The 16,082-nt window shown below is 56.5% G+C and overlaps 3 protein-coding genes across 5 annotated transcripts in view; all 3 read left to right on the top strand.

Annotated features, from left to right (window-relative positions):
* The window catches only part of TCTE1 (t-complex-associated-testis-expressed 1), a 196,656-nt gene that overhangs the window by 26,701 nt on the left and 153,873 nt on the right, over nt 1-16,082 (top strand). The gene's annotated exons all lie outside the window — the stretch shown is intronic.
* NFKBIE (NFKB inhibitor epsilon) lies at nt 4,305-11,860 on the top strand. Its single transcript, XM_019456684.2, has 6 exons — nt 4,305-4,927; nt 7,311-7,413; nt 8,089-8,311; nt 9,355-9,443; nt 9,611-9,850; nt 10,761-11,860. Exons 1-6 carry the CDS (start codon nt 4,560-4,562, stop codon nt 10,824-10,826), a joined length of 1,089 nt encoding a protein of 362 aa, XP_019312229.2. The 5' UTR covers nt 4,305-4,559; the 3' UTR covers nt 10,827-11,860.
* On the top strand, nt 12,480-15,962 carry SLC35B2 (solute carrier family 35 member B2). Of its 3 annotated transcripts, XM_019457285.2 has the most exons (4): nt 12,503-12,619; nt 13,145-13,338; nt 13,533-13,687; nt 14,408-15,962. In XM_019457285.2, exons 1-4 carry the CDS (start codon nt 12,609-12,611, stop codon nt 15,344-15,346), a joined length of 1,299 nt encoding a protein of 432 aa, XP_019312830.1. In that variant the 5' UTR covers nt 12,503-12,608; the 3' UTR covers nt 15,347-15,962. The 3 variants fall into 3 exon arrangements, with proteins under 3 accessions (XP_019312831.1, XP_019312830.1, XP_019312832.1); XM_019457286.2 differs by lacking the exon at nt 13,145-13,338 and having other exon boundaries at nt 12,480-12,619; XM_019457287.2 differs by lacking the exons at nt 12,503-12,619; nt 13,533-13,687 and having other exon boundaries at nt 13,258-13,338.

Here is a 16,082-nt window from a genome sequence, read left to right on the forward strand (position 1 = left end):
CTTAGGACAGGCAGAAAGAAAACTGACATTCATTCATTCCTGGATGCATCCATGCAATAAACAGATATTAGGTCTCTACTGAGTACCCTGTTCAGAAATGAAACATACAATATTCTACCCTCAAAGAATACAAAGTCTAATTGGGGATGGGGACCAATCATTATGATAAAATAGTATAATGGGGGGGGGGGCACCTGGGTGGCTCAGTCAGTTGAGCATCTGACTCTTGATTTCAGCTCAGGTCATGATCCTAGTGTTGTGGGATTAAGCCCCAAATCAGGTTCTTTGCGGAGCATGGAGCCTGTTAAGATTTTGTCTCTCTGGGGCGCCTGGGTGGCTCAGTTGGTTGAGCATCCAACTCTTGATTTCGGCTCAGGTCATGATCTCATGGTTGGTGAGTTTTCCCCCCACATCAGGTTCTGTGCTGACAGCGTGGAGCCTGCTTGGAATTCTCTCTGCCCCTTCCCTGCTGTCTCAAAATAAATAAATAAACAAACATTTTTTTAAAAAAGATTCTCTCTCTTCCTCCCTCTGCTCCTTCCCCCGCCCCACTTCCCCCACTCTCTAAAATAATTTTTTTTAACCTTTAAAAAAAATAGAATAGGGGTGCCTGAGTGGCTCAGTCAGTTAAGTGTCTGACTCTGGATTTGGGCTCAGGTCATGATCTCCCTGTTTGTGGGTTCAAGCCCCCATCAGGTTCTGTGCTGACAGCTCAGAGACTGCTTGGGATTACCTCTCTCTCTCTCTCTCTCTCTCTCTCTCTCTCTCTCTCTGCCTCCCCGTCCCCCCACTCACTGTCTCTCAAAAAGAATAAACATCAAAAAAGTAGTATAAAGGCTACGCATATTCAATCTGTGTGTGCACAGTCACTGTGGAATCCTACTGCTTGCCATGTGTTACATTAGAGTCTTTGACATATATATATTAACTGTTCCCCCATTTACCCACAAGAAACCAAGGTAGAGGGAGGGTACTGACTTATTCAAGGTCACCTGCTGGTACTCACAGAGCTAATCCTAGAATCCAGATCTTTCTCATTCCAAAGGCCATGCAGATGTTTGTGAGTAGGAAGTTAGTTTAAGGCAAAGCTTGGGATAATCTGGTCTTTGGGGATAGGGGACAAGCATACTGATCTGCTGGGATGGTCCTGCCCCTCATCTGAGGCAGGTTAGCCACTGCCTCCGCCCCCACATACACCCCCACTCCTGGTCCTGCCTCCATTTTCCTACTCTTCTCTTTCCAGGCAAGGTGAAGGTGGATGGTCGGCTGTCTGCCTCTTGCTTCAGAACTATCAGCCTGCACGATCCGCCAGCAGTCAGTGAGTCCTTCCTCCCTACCCAAACAGAGGAAGGGTGTGGTCCTGAAGAGCCCTCTCACTTGGTGGCTCACTCCAGGGTCTCTCACTCATGCTTTGTGGGAAGTCCTGCCTCACATCTAACTCCAACCCCTCATCTTACCTCAGCCCATTCCATTTAGTTCAGTCCTCACTGCAGACAGAGTGCAGAGTTCCTAACCCTGCCCTTTCCCAACGCAGATGGGATCCTCGCACTCTCCACTTAGTTGTTATAATCTTCCTCCTGTTCCCCACCCCTACTGCCTTCCCTTCTCCCCCTCGGGGGGCTTTGGAGGAGAGCTAGCCCAACTCCTTTTGGCCAACCCCAGAGCTCCCAAGATAAAAGCCCCCCAACAACTCCCCTTCTCCATTCACACACATAACCCTTCCTTGGAAGCTTGGGGGAAAGAGGGGTGAAGGGAGGGGGTGTGGAAGGAGCCAGCTGACCAGCTGGTCACCATGGCAACTGGGCCTGTTTTCTGAAGATGAGCTTGACTGGGGTGGGTGGAGGCTGGGAGTGGGGCACTACAAAGGGCACCAGAAAAAAACGGCAGAGAGAGAAGAGGACTGGAGGGGCTGAGGAAGCAAAGTCAGGGCCCTGACCACGTTGAGGCCTGAGTCAGAGTCCTCATGTCATCTTTCCAAATGAAACTGTATGGTCCCTGTCCCCTTTCCTGAAGTGTCCCCCTAAGGGCTTCCTGTCAAAGTGCAGGCTAGGTGCTGAAAGCAGTGTGTGACTCAATGCTGCCCCCACGTGGCTAGAAAAGGGGCAGCTACACACCTGTTCTGGTTCAGAGCGAGACCCGGGACTGAATTGGGATAGGTTTTTCCTTAAATTCAGCCTCCGTATGAATGAAAGGAGCAGTCACTGCATCTGCCTGAGTTCCTGTGTCCTTGCCGAAGGTTCAGATGCCCCAATTCCTTAGACCTTCATAATAAAAGAAACAAAGTTTCACTGAAAAATTTTTTCAAAGTTTTGGATTAGGGGCAGGAGAACCGTGCTCTGCCTTTTCTGATTTTTGGCAAGTCAACTCACCCCTCTGGGTTTCAGCTTCCCAACTTTAAGATGGGGATGTGATCGTGCCAGATTTTGAGCCCAAGTCGTCTGGGTCTGGAGTTTATGACTGTATTTTTTGCTCCAGCCTTTGAGGAGGAGAGAGGAACATGTCAGGGGAGGAAGTTGAGAACATCTGAAATCACGCTGACCTCAAGGGAAGGAGATGCCTCAATTTCCTTGGGCTTTCCCCTCATGGCGTCTCACTGCCTCATGCTCAACACACCCTCTCCACTCTGGTCCTCCATGGGGAGGAAGAGCAGTGGGTCATCTCCTCCTGTCTGTCCATCCACTATCTTCTCTTTACTCACTGCCCCCCCTCCAAGCACACACACTAGGTACTTCTCTTCTCCCCAGCCCTCTTCCCTTCCCATTTCCAGGTCAGATGAAACCCTTCCTTCCCCTCACCCCACTGTGTAGTTGACCCCACTCCATGGCCCCACAGCACCCTGTGCTCACTCCTGTCTTAGCACAATCAGTCTGTATTGTAATTGTCAGGGATATTTGTGAAGGCTAGGGCCATGGGACATTTTGGGGTGAGGTGGGGTTAGTGGCGGTTGGTTATTACTGTTACTATTGATACTTGCTTTTGCTTCCAGCAGAAAAACCAATGTCAGGGGCGCCTGGATGGCTCAGTCAGTTAAGCATCTGACTCTTGATTTCAGCTCAGGGCATGATCATTCTCTAAATAAATAAATAAATAAGCTTTAAAAATAAATTAAAAAAAAAAAAGAAATACCAGTGTCAGGCATATAGGAGAAGCCCCATACATGTCTGTCAGATAGATGGTTAAGATGCTGTTGCACGGAGGAGGGCAGTAGGAGAGCTGGCTAGTAGCTGTCTACACTCACTCCAGCTTCCTTCCACCAATGCTAGAGATGGAATAGGGAGATGTTCCCTTGGGGATGATCTAAAGTCACTGCTGCCCTAGGTTTTGGCACTTGGGGTAGGGGATGAATCATGGGGCACTAGTTTGGGGCTCACTGTGTGGGTGGAGTATGCCTGCAACCTCCCTAGGCCCTTTAGACCCAGGGAAAGCAGGGACAGGGAAGGAGGAAAGATGTGCTGGCATTAGGGCTGTGGCTGTGGTGGGGACCTCAGCAGAGCATGGCCCAGCATGTCTGGGGCCTCCCCATCCTGGCCCCACCAGGAGGAACTAAACTTCCCTGCCTGCTGGGGGTAACCGGATGTTGTAACTACCCGGAGCCAGTGTTTCATCCCTGTGAAGAATGACCACTCTGCTTTTTTAGACAACAAACAAACAAAAAATATGACCACTCTGCCTTTTTTTTTTTTTTTTTTTTTTTTAGACAAGGGCCTGCCTGGGAAAACCTACTTTCAAAAAAAAACAAAAATTAAAAATCCGTCCTCATGCCCAATTCTATGTGATCTGGAAGTTTGACACAGGAGACCCTCTATCCAGGACCCAAAGGGAAAACTGCTTCTTTACAGACAATAGGTATCTTATCTTTCCCTACCCAAACTCCTGGGCACTGATAGATGAGAAAAACAGAGAAATTGAGAGAAATGGGCAGGAGATAGGAAGCAATGGCTCCCCGTCCCATCACCTACGTGCTTTCCCTGCAAGACGCTCAGCTCAGCCTGTGCAGACGGTTAATAAATATTCCTTTAAAAACAAACGAATGAGTGAATGAATGGAAAAAATGAATGAAGAAATGGAAGAAGGGAAGGAAGGAAAGAAAATGCATGGAATTAATGAATGAAAAAAAGAAGGACGGGGGAAAATGTGAATGGATGGAAGGATGGGTGAATGAATGAATGAATGAATGGGTGAATTAACGCACGAGTGACTCAGGACCGGGTAACCCCTGACTCGGAGCCAACGCAGAAGGCGGGGTAAGGGGGATTCCGGAGGGCGGGGCCTCGGTCCGGAAGCGTCTGTCGGGGGCGGGGCAGGAGGGGCGGGGCGAGAGAGCGCGTCCGACTGGGCAGTCCAGCTGCTCGGAGTAGCCTCTGCCTTGGAACCCGCCAGCGCTCCGAGCCTCGCCCGCGCTTCTCGCCGACCCCTCGGGCCCCCGCAGCCCGGGAAGAACGCCACTCCGGGCCGGGCGCCAGCTCCGCAAGGCGGACCTGCAACCCGGAAAGGCGGCGCGGCGGAGCCCGGAGCCGGATCCTGCTCGGACCTGGCCCCCGTGGGCCGGCACCGCGGGCATGTCGGAGGCGCGCAAGGGGCCGGACGAGACGGATGAGAGCCAGTACGACTCGGGCATCGAGTCTCTGCGTTCTCTGCGCTCCCTGCCCGAGCCCACCCCGGCCCCGGCCTCCGGACCTTCGGACAGTGGCGGCCCCCAGCCTTGGACCCATCCTCCGGGAACAGCCAAGGAGCCACAGGAGAAGGAAGATACAGATGGGGAGCGAGCTGACTCCACCTATGGCTCCTCGTCGCTCACGGAGCCACTGCCCTTGTTGGGAGGCACGGAGACCGAGGACCCAGCCCCACGCTCTCCGCTCCCCGCAGCGGGAGCGCTGAGCCCTCAGCAGCTGGAAGCACTCACTTACATCTCAGAGGATGGAGACACGTGAGTCTGGGGTCTAAGCTGAGACAGGGACCCCTTCCAATCGATGCCAACTCTGGGCCTGCCAGGAGCCTCAACAGGCCGGGAACCCACTCTGTGAGGATCCCTCAAGACACCCGCGCTGGAAGGGGCTGTCCCCACTCTTCCAAACTCCAGACTTCACTCTTAGCCCACTTTTTAGCTCTGGAGGGGCCCAGACCAGAGGCCCCAGCATCATTACCAGACACCTGGAACCCAGCTAGCAGCTTGGAAAGCTACCAATAACCCACCCCTTGGAAGAGAAAATTCCCCTGACCAGTCCAGATTTTTAGGGTTTTTTTTTCCTTGCTGGGGAAGAGGGTAGGTATCCTTGTTTGCTCAATATCTGGGATTCCCAGCCCCTGACCTCAGAATGCCCCGTCTGGGGGAACAAAAGATGCCAGTTACAGGTTGCCAGGAGGGGTCAGGAAGCTAAGGATGGAGGTGCTGGCAGGGTGCAGAGCTGAGGCTAGCCCTGAGGAAGAGGGGGTGAGCCAGGCTGGAGCACTCTTGCCCCATCAGACAGACAGGCGGCTGGCTGCCCAGCTTACTTCCTTCTCTGCTGTGAAAGGGGAAGTGAGGGCTGGAGTCAGCTTTACCGGCACCCTCTACCTCCTGAGCCCTCCAAGTCCCCCTCACTGTCCTGGTCTGACCCCTTTACTTTACCCTTCCTGCCCCAGGCCCAGGTGGAGCTTGGTGGGGACTGGGCTGGGGGGGGCAGGCAGTTGAAGTAAGAAGTAGTTTGGGTGGGAGGGGCTGGCCAGTTGAGGATTTGTCCCTTAGGAAGAAGAAACACTGTCAAGAGAGGGGGTGGCTGGGATTTGTGGATGAGGAACAGAGTGGAGTGGGCTGGGGTCCCAGACTGGGGATGCTGGAATGAATGGGGGTGGGGAGGGTAGAGGAGGCAGCAGGTATCTGTCTTGACTTGCTTTTTGGAGGAGATGGGAGGGTCCTAATCCTGGGTGGCCTTTGACAAAGACAGCGTTTGGACCCAGGGAGTGGGAGAGGAATGACCTCAGGCCTTTTTGTATCCCGCCCAGATCACCAACCCTCAGGCCCAGAACCAAGAATTTGGGGGTTCCATGTGGAATACCTCTGGCTGACCTTTGACCTAGGGAGTGGTGACTTCTGGCACTGCCGTCCTTTGTCCGCCTCTCAGCAGAAGCCTTTACCCGGCTCTAGTTAAAGACAGGTGTCGTGTCTAGACTGTGGGGTTAGGGGCGGTGGAGAAGCGGTGTCAGGACTCCCCAGGAGGTCCTTAGAGAGGAGGGGGCACTGTCTTCCCTCAGAGGTGTCTGGCTTATAGGACTTATGGAAGTGGGGAGAGGAAGTGGGAGGAGGGGAGACAGGGAGAGAGGGAGGTGGCTGCAGGAATGTGACCTAGAGAACAGGCCCTGGCCGAGGGGATTTCCAGAGCGGTTCCTCCCTCCCTCCCTCAGTCACTCTCTCCTGGGCCTCTCCTGCCACCCGCCACTGAGCCTGCCCCCCTTCTGCCTGAGCAGCCCCCTCCCCAGCCCGGACAGGCCTTTACCCAAACTACCCCCCCAAGGCACTTCATGCCCCAAGGCAGCTGTCACCCTAGACCTTCCAGCTCTGGTTTTCGTTTTCCCCACCTGATGTGGGGAAACCCCAGGACTGGAACTTCCCCTCCCAACTGCCCCCTCCCACCTGAGCAAGAGATTAAGGCTCTTTGGCCCCCAACAAACACACACTTTCTGCACTGCACAGACCTCCCCTTGGAAGTGTCCTCGGAGTGGAGGGCCTCTGGTCAGGCCCCACCCAGTCTGTGCTGTCTGAAGAGTGACCCTCTTGATCCCCCTGTGAAAGGGCAGCAGGACAGGATGCCGCGCTGTCTCCTCTTCCACGAGCTTCTGTGTTCTCTCCGTTGGAATGTGTACCACTGAGTTGCCCCGAGTGGGGGTGACCCCGCTCCTGCCCTCTCAGTCCTCCCTGTTGGGGTTGGCAGACGTGGGGAGCTCAGCCCCGGAAACCACCTCTGTGCTACCCCGGCAGCTTTCAGTTTGGCTTTGAGCTGCAGCCGGCCCGGTGGGGCCCTGGGGCCAGAGGGGAGTGGGGTGTGGGCAGGCTGAACAGGAAGGACCTTCTCCCATCAGCACCCTGCCCACGCTCCCACTCAGCCAAGGCCCCCCCTGAAGGCCAGAGATGGGAACTTGGAACTCCCACCCGCCAGATCCTGGCTTCCCTTACCAACCCTCACTTCCTGGCCCAAACTCTCACTTCCTACACCGACCCTATGTGTGTCTTCTTAGAGATTGATGTGTTCTTCCTTCTAACCCCAGGACCCTAGCTCACTGTCTCTGGCCTGAGCCCTAACACTTAAACCCTGTTCCTGGTCTCCCTCTCCCAGGCTGGTCCACTTGGCGGTGATTCACGAGGCCCCAGCCGTGCTGCTCTGTTGCCTGGCTTTGCTGCCCCAGGAGGTCCTGGACATTCAGAACAACCTTTACCAGGTGGGTGGGGGGAGAGGCTGGGCTATGCCCAGATACCTATATCTGCCCTGACAGCCATTCCCAGCAGCCACACGAGGGTACTTGGGCTGCGCACTCAGGAAACCATATCCCAGACCCTGGGACAGAAGCTGATGCTACACGCAAGTAAGACACGCCTCTGCCCACAAGGTGCTGGAGCCTGGGCTAGGGGACTCCTGTCAACCCCTGATTTCATAGCATGGTGACCAGAGTTGTGACCCCAGCTGCTGTGGGACCCAGCGTCTGTGGGGAGCATTAATACAGGAGGCAGCATCTGCATGGAACCTTAAAAGAGGAGTATGCCAGGTTGAGACTGCCTGCCTGGTGCCTCTGTCTTTCCTCCCTCCAGCCCGTCCTTGTCACTTGGCCCCCAAGGATAACAGAGGTCTTCCCTGCCCCCAACTGTCCTTTCTCCAGGGGCTGAGGGGACCTCTAAGAAGAGCAGGGGCCCACTTTCCTCACCCTGCCTCCAGAACTGGGGTGGTGGGCAGTGACAGAGGGAAGGGTTTGGTAGCGTTTCCTTGGAAGACCAGGGCCATAGCCTTTATAAGCTGCCCTCAAAAAAGGTGCTGGCAGCTGGTAATTCCTGTGTCCACCCTAGCACGTCCCCAGAGGTGGGAGCATGCTACAACAGCCCTGGACCCTTTGTACCTACAGACAGCACTCCATCTGGCTGTACATCTGGACCAGCCGGGTGCAGTTCGGGCCCTGGTGCTGAAGGGGGCCAGTCGGGTGCTACAGGATAGACACGGTGACACGGCCCTGCATGTGGCCTGCCAGCGCCAGCACTTGGCCTGTGCCCGCTGCCTGCTGGAGGGGCGGCCAGAGCCAGGCCGAGGACCACCTCACTCCCTGGACCTCCAGCTGCAAAACTGGCAAGGTATGGGCAGCCTCAGGGCCTGTGGGATGAGGAGGGGACAAGAGATGGACCCCACTGTCAGGAAAAGGAGGTTCATAGCTTGTCTGTCAATGCACCTCCAGTTTTAAGTCAACAGGTACTCAGTACCTTTTTGCTGAAGGAACGAATGAACGAGTGAACTTGATTTAGAATTTAATGAGAGCCTACTGTGAGCTAAACAGAGAGCTAAACCTTGCCCTCAAGATATTTAGTTTACCAGAGATTAGACGAACTCGTTAATTCATGCAACAAAAATGTACCGGGGGCCTTCTGTGTGCCAGACAGTATTCCAGGAGCTGGAGAGCGATTGAGGCAGACACTAAATATAAGAAGTGAGTTCTCTAGTAGGTTACCAAGCTGTAAGTGCTGTGGGAAAAGTAGAGCAGAGTGAGAACTAGAATGTGAGGGATGGGGCGGGTGTGATTTTTAAAGAGAGTGACCAGGGAAACCCTCAAGGAGCAGCAGCATTTGAGCAGAGACTTGAAGGAGGTGAGGGATGTCACTTTGAATCAAGTTCTGTAGGCGGGGGTGGGGGTGGTTCCACTCCAGAAAGCGGGTAGCAAGAAGGCTAGGGAAGCACAGGGCAGGACAAGGCCCTCGGGGTGGGTGGGGGGGAGGGGTGGCTGGGGCCTGAGGATCCTGGAGAGCTCTGAAGAAGGTGGCTTTTGGATGGGGCTTCAAGGCAGGTAGAGTTAGAGATGGGGGGGGGGCGGCGGGGAGAGGGGGAAGGGGGAGGGGAATGTATGTTGGGGGACGGTGCACTTATGTGGGGTGTCACTCAGCAACCTGACCCCTGAAGCATGAAAGTTTCAATAACATGACTCTGAAAAGGTGGAAACTTTGAGTTCCTTTCCCCTCAGACTTTTGAGGGGGTTTTTGGGTTTGTGTTTTAACACTCCTGTGATCAGAGGCATTGAGTGGGCAGTGAGTCCCTTGGGGCTGAGGGGTAGGGAGGTCCCTGAAGAGAGGGAGGGAGAGAGTTGGTGGATGCTGATTAGCAGCCCCCACCCTCACCCCCATCCCAGGTCTGGCCTGCCTCCACATCGCCACCCTGCAGAGGAACCGGCCGCTCATGGAACTGCTGCTGCAGAACGGAGCTGACATTGACACACAGGTGAGAGGGCCAATCAGGGCCCGGCCCAGGGCCTGCCCCACCGCCTGATCCAGCCCCAAGTCCCCTGCCTAGCAGTCAGCAGTGGTGGCACTCACCTCCTTATCCAGGGCCCAGGCCCAGCACGATTCTTCTCCAGGGCCTTGGCTGACATCCTTCTTCTCCTCCAGGAGGGCACCAGTGGGAAAACAGCCCTGCACCTGGCTGTGGAGACCCAGGAGCGGGGTCTGGTGCAGTTCCTGCTCCAGGCTGGCGCACGGGTAGACGCCCGCATGCTCAACGGGTGCACACCCCTGCACCTTGCGGCAGGTCGGGGCCTCAGCAGCATCTCATCCACTCTGTGCGAGGCAGGTGCCGACTCCCTGCTGCGGAACGTGGAAGACGAGACTCCCCAGGACCTGGCTGAGGACGTAAGAGGCATAGGCTCAGCTCTGCTCTCCAGGACCTCCCACACCTAGAGCAGAGACAGGCACCATAATAGCTGAAAGGGCCAAAGAGTCAGGATCCCCGGGAGTAATCCACGACTCTGCCACTCACCAACTGTGGGACCTTGGGCAAGCCTCTGCCCCTCTGTTTTTTTAGTTGGTCAAGCCCAGGGAGCCCAAACTTGGACTCTAACAGGAGCCCTGCAGCTACAGTGGATCGGTGAGACAGGATAGGTGTAAGGCAAGGTGATGGGGCCTGTGAGAGACCAGAGTCAATGCCCAAGGGTCACTCTACTCAGCTTCAGCAGATAGTTGCAGAGGAAGAATGTGGGCCCAGTGTTGCCAGGTCTTAGAATTTTTTGAAGAAAGATGGGACCTAGATTTCCTGTAGTGTCTTTCCCATTTTAAAATGTTCAAAGTAAAAAATACTCTGGGGCTCCTGGCTGGCTCAGTCAGGAGAGCATACAACTCTTGATCTCAGGGTTGTGGGTTCAAGCCCCACACTGGGCCTACAGCTTACTTAAAAAAATATTCAAAATGTTTTCTAAGTACCACCCCCCCCCCCCCCCCCCCCCCCCGTGCCCCTACCCCCCACCCCCCGCCAAAAAAAAAAAAAAAAAACCCAAAACCAGACACATGGGCTAGATCACCTCCAGGGTGGGAGCTCTGATATTCTGATATCTTAGAGAGTCAGGGCTTGCCTAAGGCTTCAGGGCTCTGCCTAGCCCAGAGGGGCTGCTGTGTTGGGGATTAGTGGGAAGATTTGTTCCTCAATGTCCTTGAGTTGTCATTTGGTGGAGGAGAAATGGTCCAATCTGTCTTCCCAGCTCCCTTCCTCCACTGCCGCTTTTTCCCCATGGGCCCTGATTTTGCTTCTCTCCATTCTCTTTCTCAGCCCTTGGCTCTTTTGCCCTTTGATGACCTGAAGATCTCTGGGAAGCCACTGCTGTGTGCCGACTGAAGCCAGGGCAGAGTCTGGGGCCCCGGAGACTCCCACCTCTTCACATCCGGAAGCCGGAGCTATAGCTGCTGAAGTCTGGGCCCTGACAATGTGCCCTTCTGGTGTCCTGGGGACTGCTGAGGCCACAGCCTGGGGCCAGTACGGTCCTGAGCGGAGAGGAGGGATCACAAGTGAGAGAAGGCAAGTCTGGAAGGAAGACTTTCCCAGGTGGATGGAGATTCTTGAAGACTCCCAAAGCCCCAGGTATCCTGGGCAAAGCCTGTTTGCCTCTAGAAGATGGCAGGGGCTCTTGTTTCTACCCACGTTGGGTCAGCCTGAAACTGCCAATCAGTAGGAAGACATGGACTCTCCTGAGTGAGGAGAGAAACTGAAATCAGCAAGCAGGACCCTGAGGGGTTCCATCCCACTGCTGTTGAGGACTCTTAAAAACACTGTTTAAAGACTTCACACAGAAGGCCCTGAACTGACCCTCTGGGGAAGGGGAAGTTTCAATAACATGACACTAAAACAGCAGAGACCTTTATAAAGATCCCCCCCTACAGTTGTTTTGCTCACGTGCATGTCTGCGTGCATTGGGGATTTTTAGATAGGCCTGCCTTGTGACCTTATGGTAGAGACAGAAGGAAATTGCCACTTGAGCAGGGTAGGACTCTGCTAGGTAGGGAGTGTGTGTTGTGGGGGGGGGGGGGGGGGGGAGGGAGGGGGTACCATCCTCAGGCCTCTCTGTCCAGCACAAACCCTTGCCCTGAATGAGAAGACCCCCCCCCCCCCCCCCCGGGTGGGAGGCATCACCACTGCCCTGGAGGTGGCCATCTGGAGGAGCCTGGAGAGAAAGGCCAGCCTGTAGAGGGAGGTGGCTTTGTGTGTTTTTCCTTTCATTCCACACACGTTTGAAGTCCCTGTGAGGTGAGTATGGCCAATATGGATACAGGGGGATAAACCAACGACACAATCTCTGGCCACTTGGATCTTACGGTCTAGTGAGTGAGACAGCCATGAAAATCACAAACGCCCAAATAAATATGTAATTACAAGCTGCAGTGGATTCTGTGAGGGGGAAAAAAAGAGTGGGAAGGTGAACACGAGTTGGTGGAGGGCCACACTTTGGGCGGTCAGGGGAGGTCTGTGAGGACTGTCATCTCCACCTGGACACGAGGACGAGTAAGGGATGTGGGGAGAGCGTTCAGGCGAAGGCCTTTGGTGAATTAGAGGAACGGAGAGCAGGCCAGTGGGACTCTGCAGAGGGTGGGTGAGTGGGTGAGGTAGGCGGGCCAGGTCATGCCGAGCCTGAAGGTCTTGGGGAGTTGGGACAGAACTGCAGCCCATTGGGGAATGGAAGGAGGTATCTTCTTCCCGTCAGAAAACGGGGAAGGGGTGGCGCAAGAGGAAGTGCTTGGGACGCACGACGTCAATGTCCCTGTCCCAAGAGGGCAGGGGCACCACTACCTCCCGGGTTGGTTGTGTGGACTAAGGGCGATGACGAAGCGGGGTGCGGGTGTACGGCCTGGGGGCTCCCCGCCCTGGGCGGCCCAGCTCCCGGATACCGGGCCGCGTCTCCCTCCGGGCCGCGCGGGGGCGCTGTGGCCCGCCGGCGGCCCGGGGCGCTGCCTGGTCGCGGCTGGGGGCGGAGGGGCGGCCGCGGGGAGGGAGGCGGGAAGAGCGCGGCACTTCCGCTAGCCGCTCGCTCGCCGGCCGCTCCTGGAGGCGGCAGCGGGAGCGGAGGGACCGCGCGGCCCGGGGACCGCATTCCCCGGCCCCCCTCCGCCCCACGCGGCCCGGACCATGGACGCCAGGTGGGGGGGCTAGGGGAGCGGCGGGCCCACGTGACCGAGCCCCCGGGCCACGTGACTGCCGCTGCTGGGCACGGAGGGGCCGGGTGGGGTCCCAGCTGCCCGGCGGCAGGCCCGCATAGCGGAGCCCGGGGCCGGCGGGGAGGGGGGGCGCGGCGTGGACTGGACTTGTCCTCCTTGCGAGGGTCCGGGAGTGTCGGGCGGAGGAGTTGGGAACCCTGGCGCTCCGGGATCCTGGAGGGCGGGGTGGGAGGAGGGGGCGCCGCCTGTAGCCCGAACGGCCGGCCAGCGCTGGAGGGAACAGAGGGAACCTGTGTGGCCAGAGGGGCGGGTCCGCCCCCGAGGAGGGAGGGAGCCCCGCCTGGCCCGCGCCGGCCCCCCCCCAGGAGAGAGAGAGGCTCTTTGTCCGGGCTGGGCTGCAGCTGAGGGGGGCGGGGAGACTCCGGGCCCTTCTCCAGTGTAGTCCCCTCCGGAGGGCCGAGTGGATGAGGAACGGCACCCTAATCCTTACGTCCGCTGTCCCCGCAGGTGGTGGGCAGTGGTGGTGCTGGCTGCGCTCCCCTCCCTGGGGGCAGGTGGGGAGACCCCCGAAGCCCCTCCAGAGTCATGGACGCAGCTGTGGTTTTTCCGCTTTTTGGTGAATGCTGCTGGCTATGCCAGCTTTATGGTACCTGGCTACCTGCTGGTGCAGTACTTCAAGCGGAAGAACTACCTGGAGACAGGTGTGTGTGCCGAAAGGGTGGGGAAGCGTGCCAGGTCCCTATTATGAGTGCTGACCAGCAGTCCAGATTGGGTTGTGGCTTGCGAAGGGAGGGAGGGATGCCTGCAGGCCTGACAGCAGGGCCGCTGGCTGCTCTGGGCAAGAGGAGGTGCTGGGGAGAATACTGGCTCTTGACCTTGGTTGCCTGTATTTTAGGCAGGGGTCTCTGCTTTCCCCTGGTGAAAACTTGTGTGTTTGGCCATGAGCCCAAGGCCTCTGACGAGGTTCCTCTGGCTTCCCGGACCGAGCCGGCAGAGACCACTCCCACTTGGCAGGCCCTGAAGCTGCTCTTCTGCGCCGCGGGGCTCCAGGTAGGTAGGCAGGCTCTGCCTCTCTTCCTGGGTTGGACCCCAGGACAGGTACGGTGCGGAACCAAAGTTTTCACCCTGCCAGCCCCCCGCGGTTTGCTGGCTGTGTTAACATGGCCCCCTCTTCCAGGGGGCGCATAGTACCACCATCTTAGAGGTGGTCGGGATAACCACTGTCTTGTCTTTCCCCCTTCTTCTTGCCCTCTTGTGTGATTTCTCCTGTGCCGTTACTACCCTTCCCCCTGCAGTGATGTCTCATATACTGCTAACCCATTGATCAAAGTTTGGGGAAGCCACGCAGCCCTCCCCCCACTACTGCATGTGACAGGGAGCGAAGATACGGAGTTCTTGGCACTTCAGAGCGGGCACTACTAGTCCTACACGTGCCGCACAGGTGTCCAGTCTTACTCCCCAAATCCACTGAGGATAGACAGGAGGCTACATGGAATGGAGTCTGCTTTAACTACCCTCCTGTGGGGCAGACAGGGTCTGGGCATGCCTAAAGCCTCTGTCATCGTTTCACACACACTTGATCCTTCCGAGGTGAATCCAGGCTCTGGAGGGGAGAGGAAACTTCTGGTTATTACAGAGGGACCAACATACGTATGCTGTCCTTTGAATCATCTAGACCTTTTCTGAGGAAGAGGGAGGTCGAAATCTTTCGGGCCACCTTCTCCTCCTCTTACCTTCTCGGTCCTCGTTCCTCCCCGCCCCTCCCTCCAGGTGTCCTACCTGACTTGGGGAGTGCTGCAGGAGAGAGTGATGACCCGCAGCTATGGGGCTACTGCCACCTCGCCAGGTGAGCGCTTCACGGACTCCCAGTTCCTGGTGCTGATGAACCGGGTGCTGGCCCTGCTGGTGGCTGGCCTCTGCTGCATCCTCTGTAAGCAGCCCCGGCACGGAGCACCCATGTACCGGTACTCCTTTGCCAGCCTGTCAAACGTGCTCAGCAGCTGGTGTCAGTATGAAGCTCTCAAGTTTGTCAGCTTTCCCACCCAGGTGCTGGCCAAGGCCTCTAAGGTGATCCCTGTCATGCTGATGGGAAAGTTGGTGTCTCGGCGCAGCTACGAACACTGGGAATACCTGACGGCCGGCCTCATCTCCATTGGGGTCAGCATGTTCCTGCTGTCCAGCGGACCGGAGCCCCGCAGCTCCCCGGCCACCACCCTGTCCGGCCTCATCCTGCTGGCAGGCTACATCGCCTTTGACAGCTTCACCTCAAACTGGCAGGATGCCCTGTTTGCCTATAAGATGTCTTCGGTGCAGATGATGTTTGGGGTCAATTTCTTCTCCTGCCTCTTCACGGTGGGCTCCCTGCTAGAGCAGGGGGCCCTCCTGGAGGGGACCCGCTTCATGGGGCGACACAGTGAATTTGCTGCGCATGCCCTTCTGCTCTCAGTCTGCTCTGCATGCGGCCAGCTCTTCATCTTCTACACCATCGGGCAGTTCGGGGCCGCCGTCTTCACCATCATCATGACCCTCCGCCAGGCCTTCGCCATCCTCCTCTCCTGCCTCCTCTATGGCCACACAGTCACTGTGGTGGGGGGTCTGGGGGTGGCTGTGGTCTTTGCTGCCCTCCTCCTCAGAGTCTATGCCCGGGGCCGACTAAAGCAACGGGGAAAGAAGGCTGTGCCTGTGGAGTCCCCTGTGCAGAAAGTTTGAGGGGCCTGAGAGATGAAGTCCAACAAGAACCTCACCGTACCAGTTTTCCTCTCCTACTGTAACTTTTGAGGCGGCTGGCTCAAGGTCAGAATGCAGGCTTTTAGTATCACAAACCAGCTCTGCAGGTTGGGGTTGAGTCCGGGAGTCAGCCTTCCCCTTTGCCTTAAGTCACCCGTCCTCCAGTAGGGATTCTTCTGAGCCCCAAGGTAGAGGACCTTCCTCAATGGGTGGGAGGGGCTTGCTGAGAAGGCAGAAGCACCTTCTAAGGCCCCTCTCAAAATTCCCTGAAGTCTTGCCCTGTGGGCTCTGCCACCAACACACTTGTGCTTGTCCCCTACCTTGAATGGCCCACCCGTGCAGACTCCCTCCCAGAGACCTATGGAACTTACTCTGGTGAGAAAAGCACAAGTGTTGTAGGCTCCAAGTGCTGCTTTCCCAGGAGTCCCTGAAAGACGGTGCTGTGCTGGGGGAGAAGGATAGGAGAGCCCTACCCAGCACCACCACCCTCTGCTCCTGGATCCCCAGGCTCTGCTCCAAGAGCCCATTGCAGGTTTTGGTACTTTGGAAATGTTAACTTTTTGCTCTAATTTTATTTTATTAAATTAAATTGCTGCAATGGTCTCGAGTCCCGTGTTTTCGTTGACGGAAATATGTGCTTTAGGAAGGGGACAGAGTATCACATGCTGGTTTGTGGCTACCCTTTAGAGTCTGTTGGGGGACTTCAGAACTGCTAGAT

This window comes from Panthera pardus, unplaced genomic scaffold, assembly GCF_024362965.1.
Source record: "Panthera pardus isolate Hobbes unplaced genomic scaffold, ASM2436296v1 HiC_scaffold_17, whole genome shotgun sequence".
Lineage (NCBI taxonomy): Eukaryota > Metazoa > Chordata > Mammalia > Carnivora > Felidae > Panthera > Panthera pardus.

Bases quoted from the DNA above. Each gene is read 5' to 3' on its own strand.
- SLC35B2 (XM_019457285.2), top strand. The intron at 13,339-13,532 runs GTGTGTGTGCCG...CCTGTATTTTAG, and splicing joins GAAGAACTACCTGGAGACAG to GCAGGGGTCTCTGCTTTCCC. The intron at 13,688-14,407 runs GTAGGTAGGCAG...CCCTCCCTCCAG, and splicing joins TCTGCGCCGCGGGGCTCCAG to GTGTCCTACCTGACTTGGGG.
- NFKBIE (XM_019456684.2), top strand. From the start codon at position 4,560: ATGTCGGAGGCGCGCAAGGGGCCGGACGAGACGGATGAGAGCCAGTAC. The intron at 9,444-9,610 runs GTGAGAGGGCCA...CTTCTCCTCCAG, and splicing joins GAGCTGACATTGACACACAG to GAGGGCACCAGTGGGAAAAC. The intron at 9,851-10,760 runs GTAAGAGGCATA...TCTCTTTCTCAG, and splicing joins CCCAGGACCTGGCTGAGGAC to CCCTTGGCTCTTTTGCCCTT.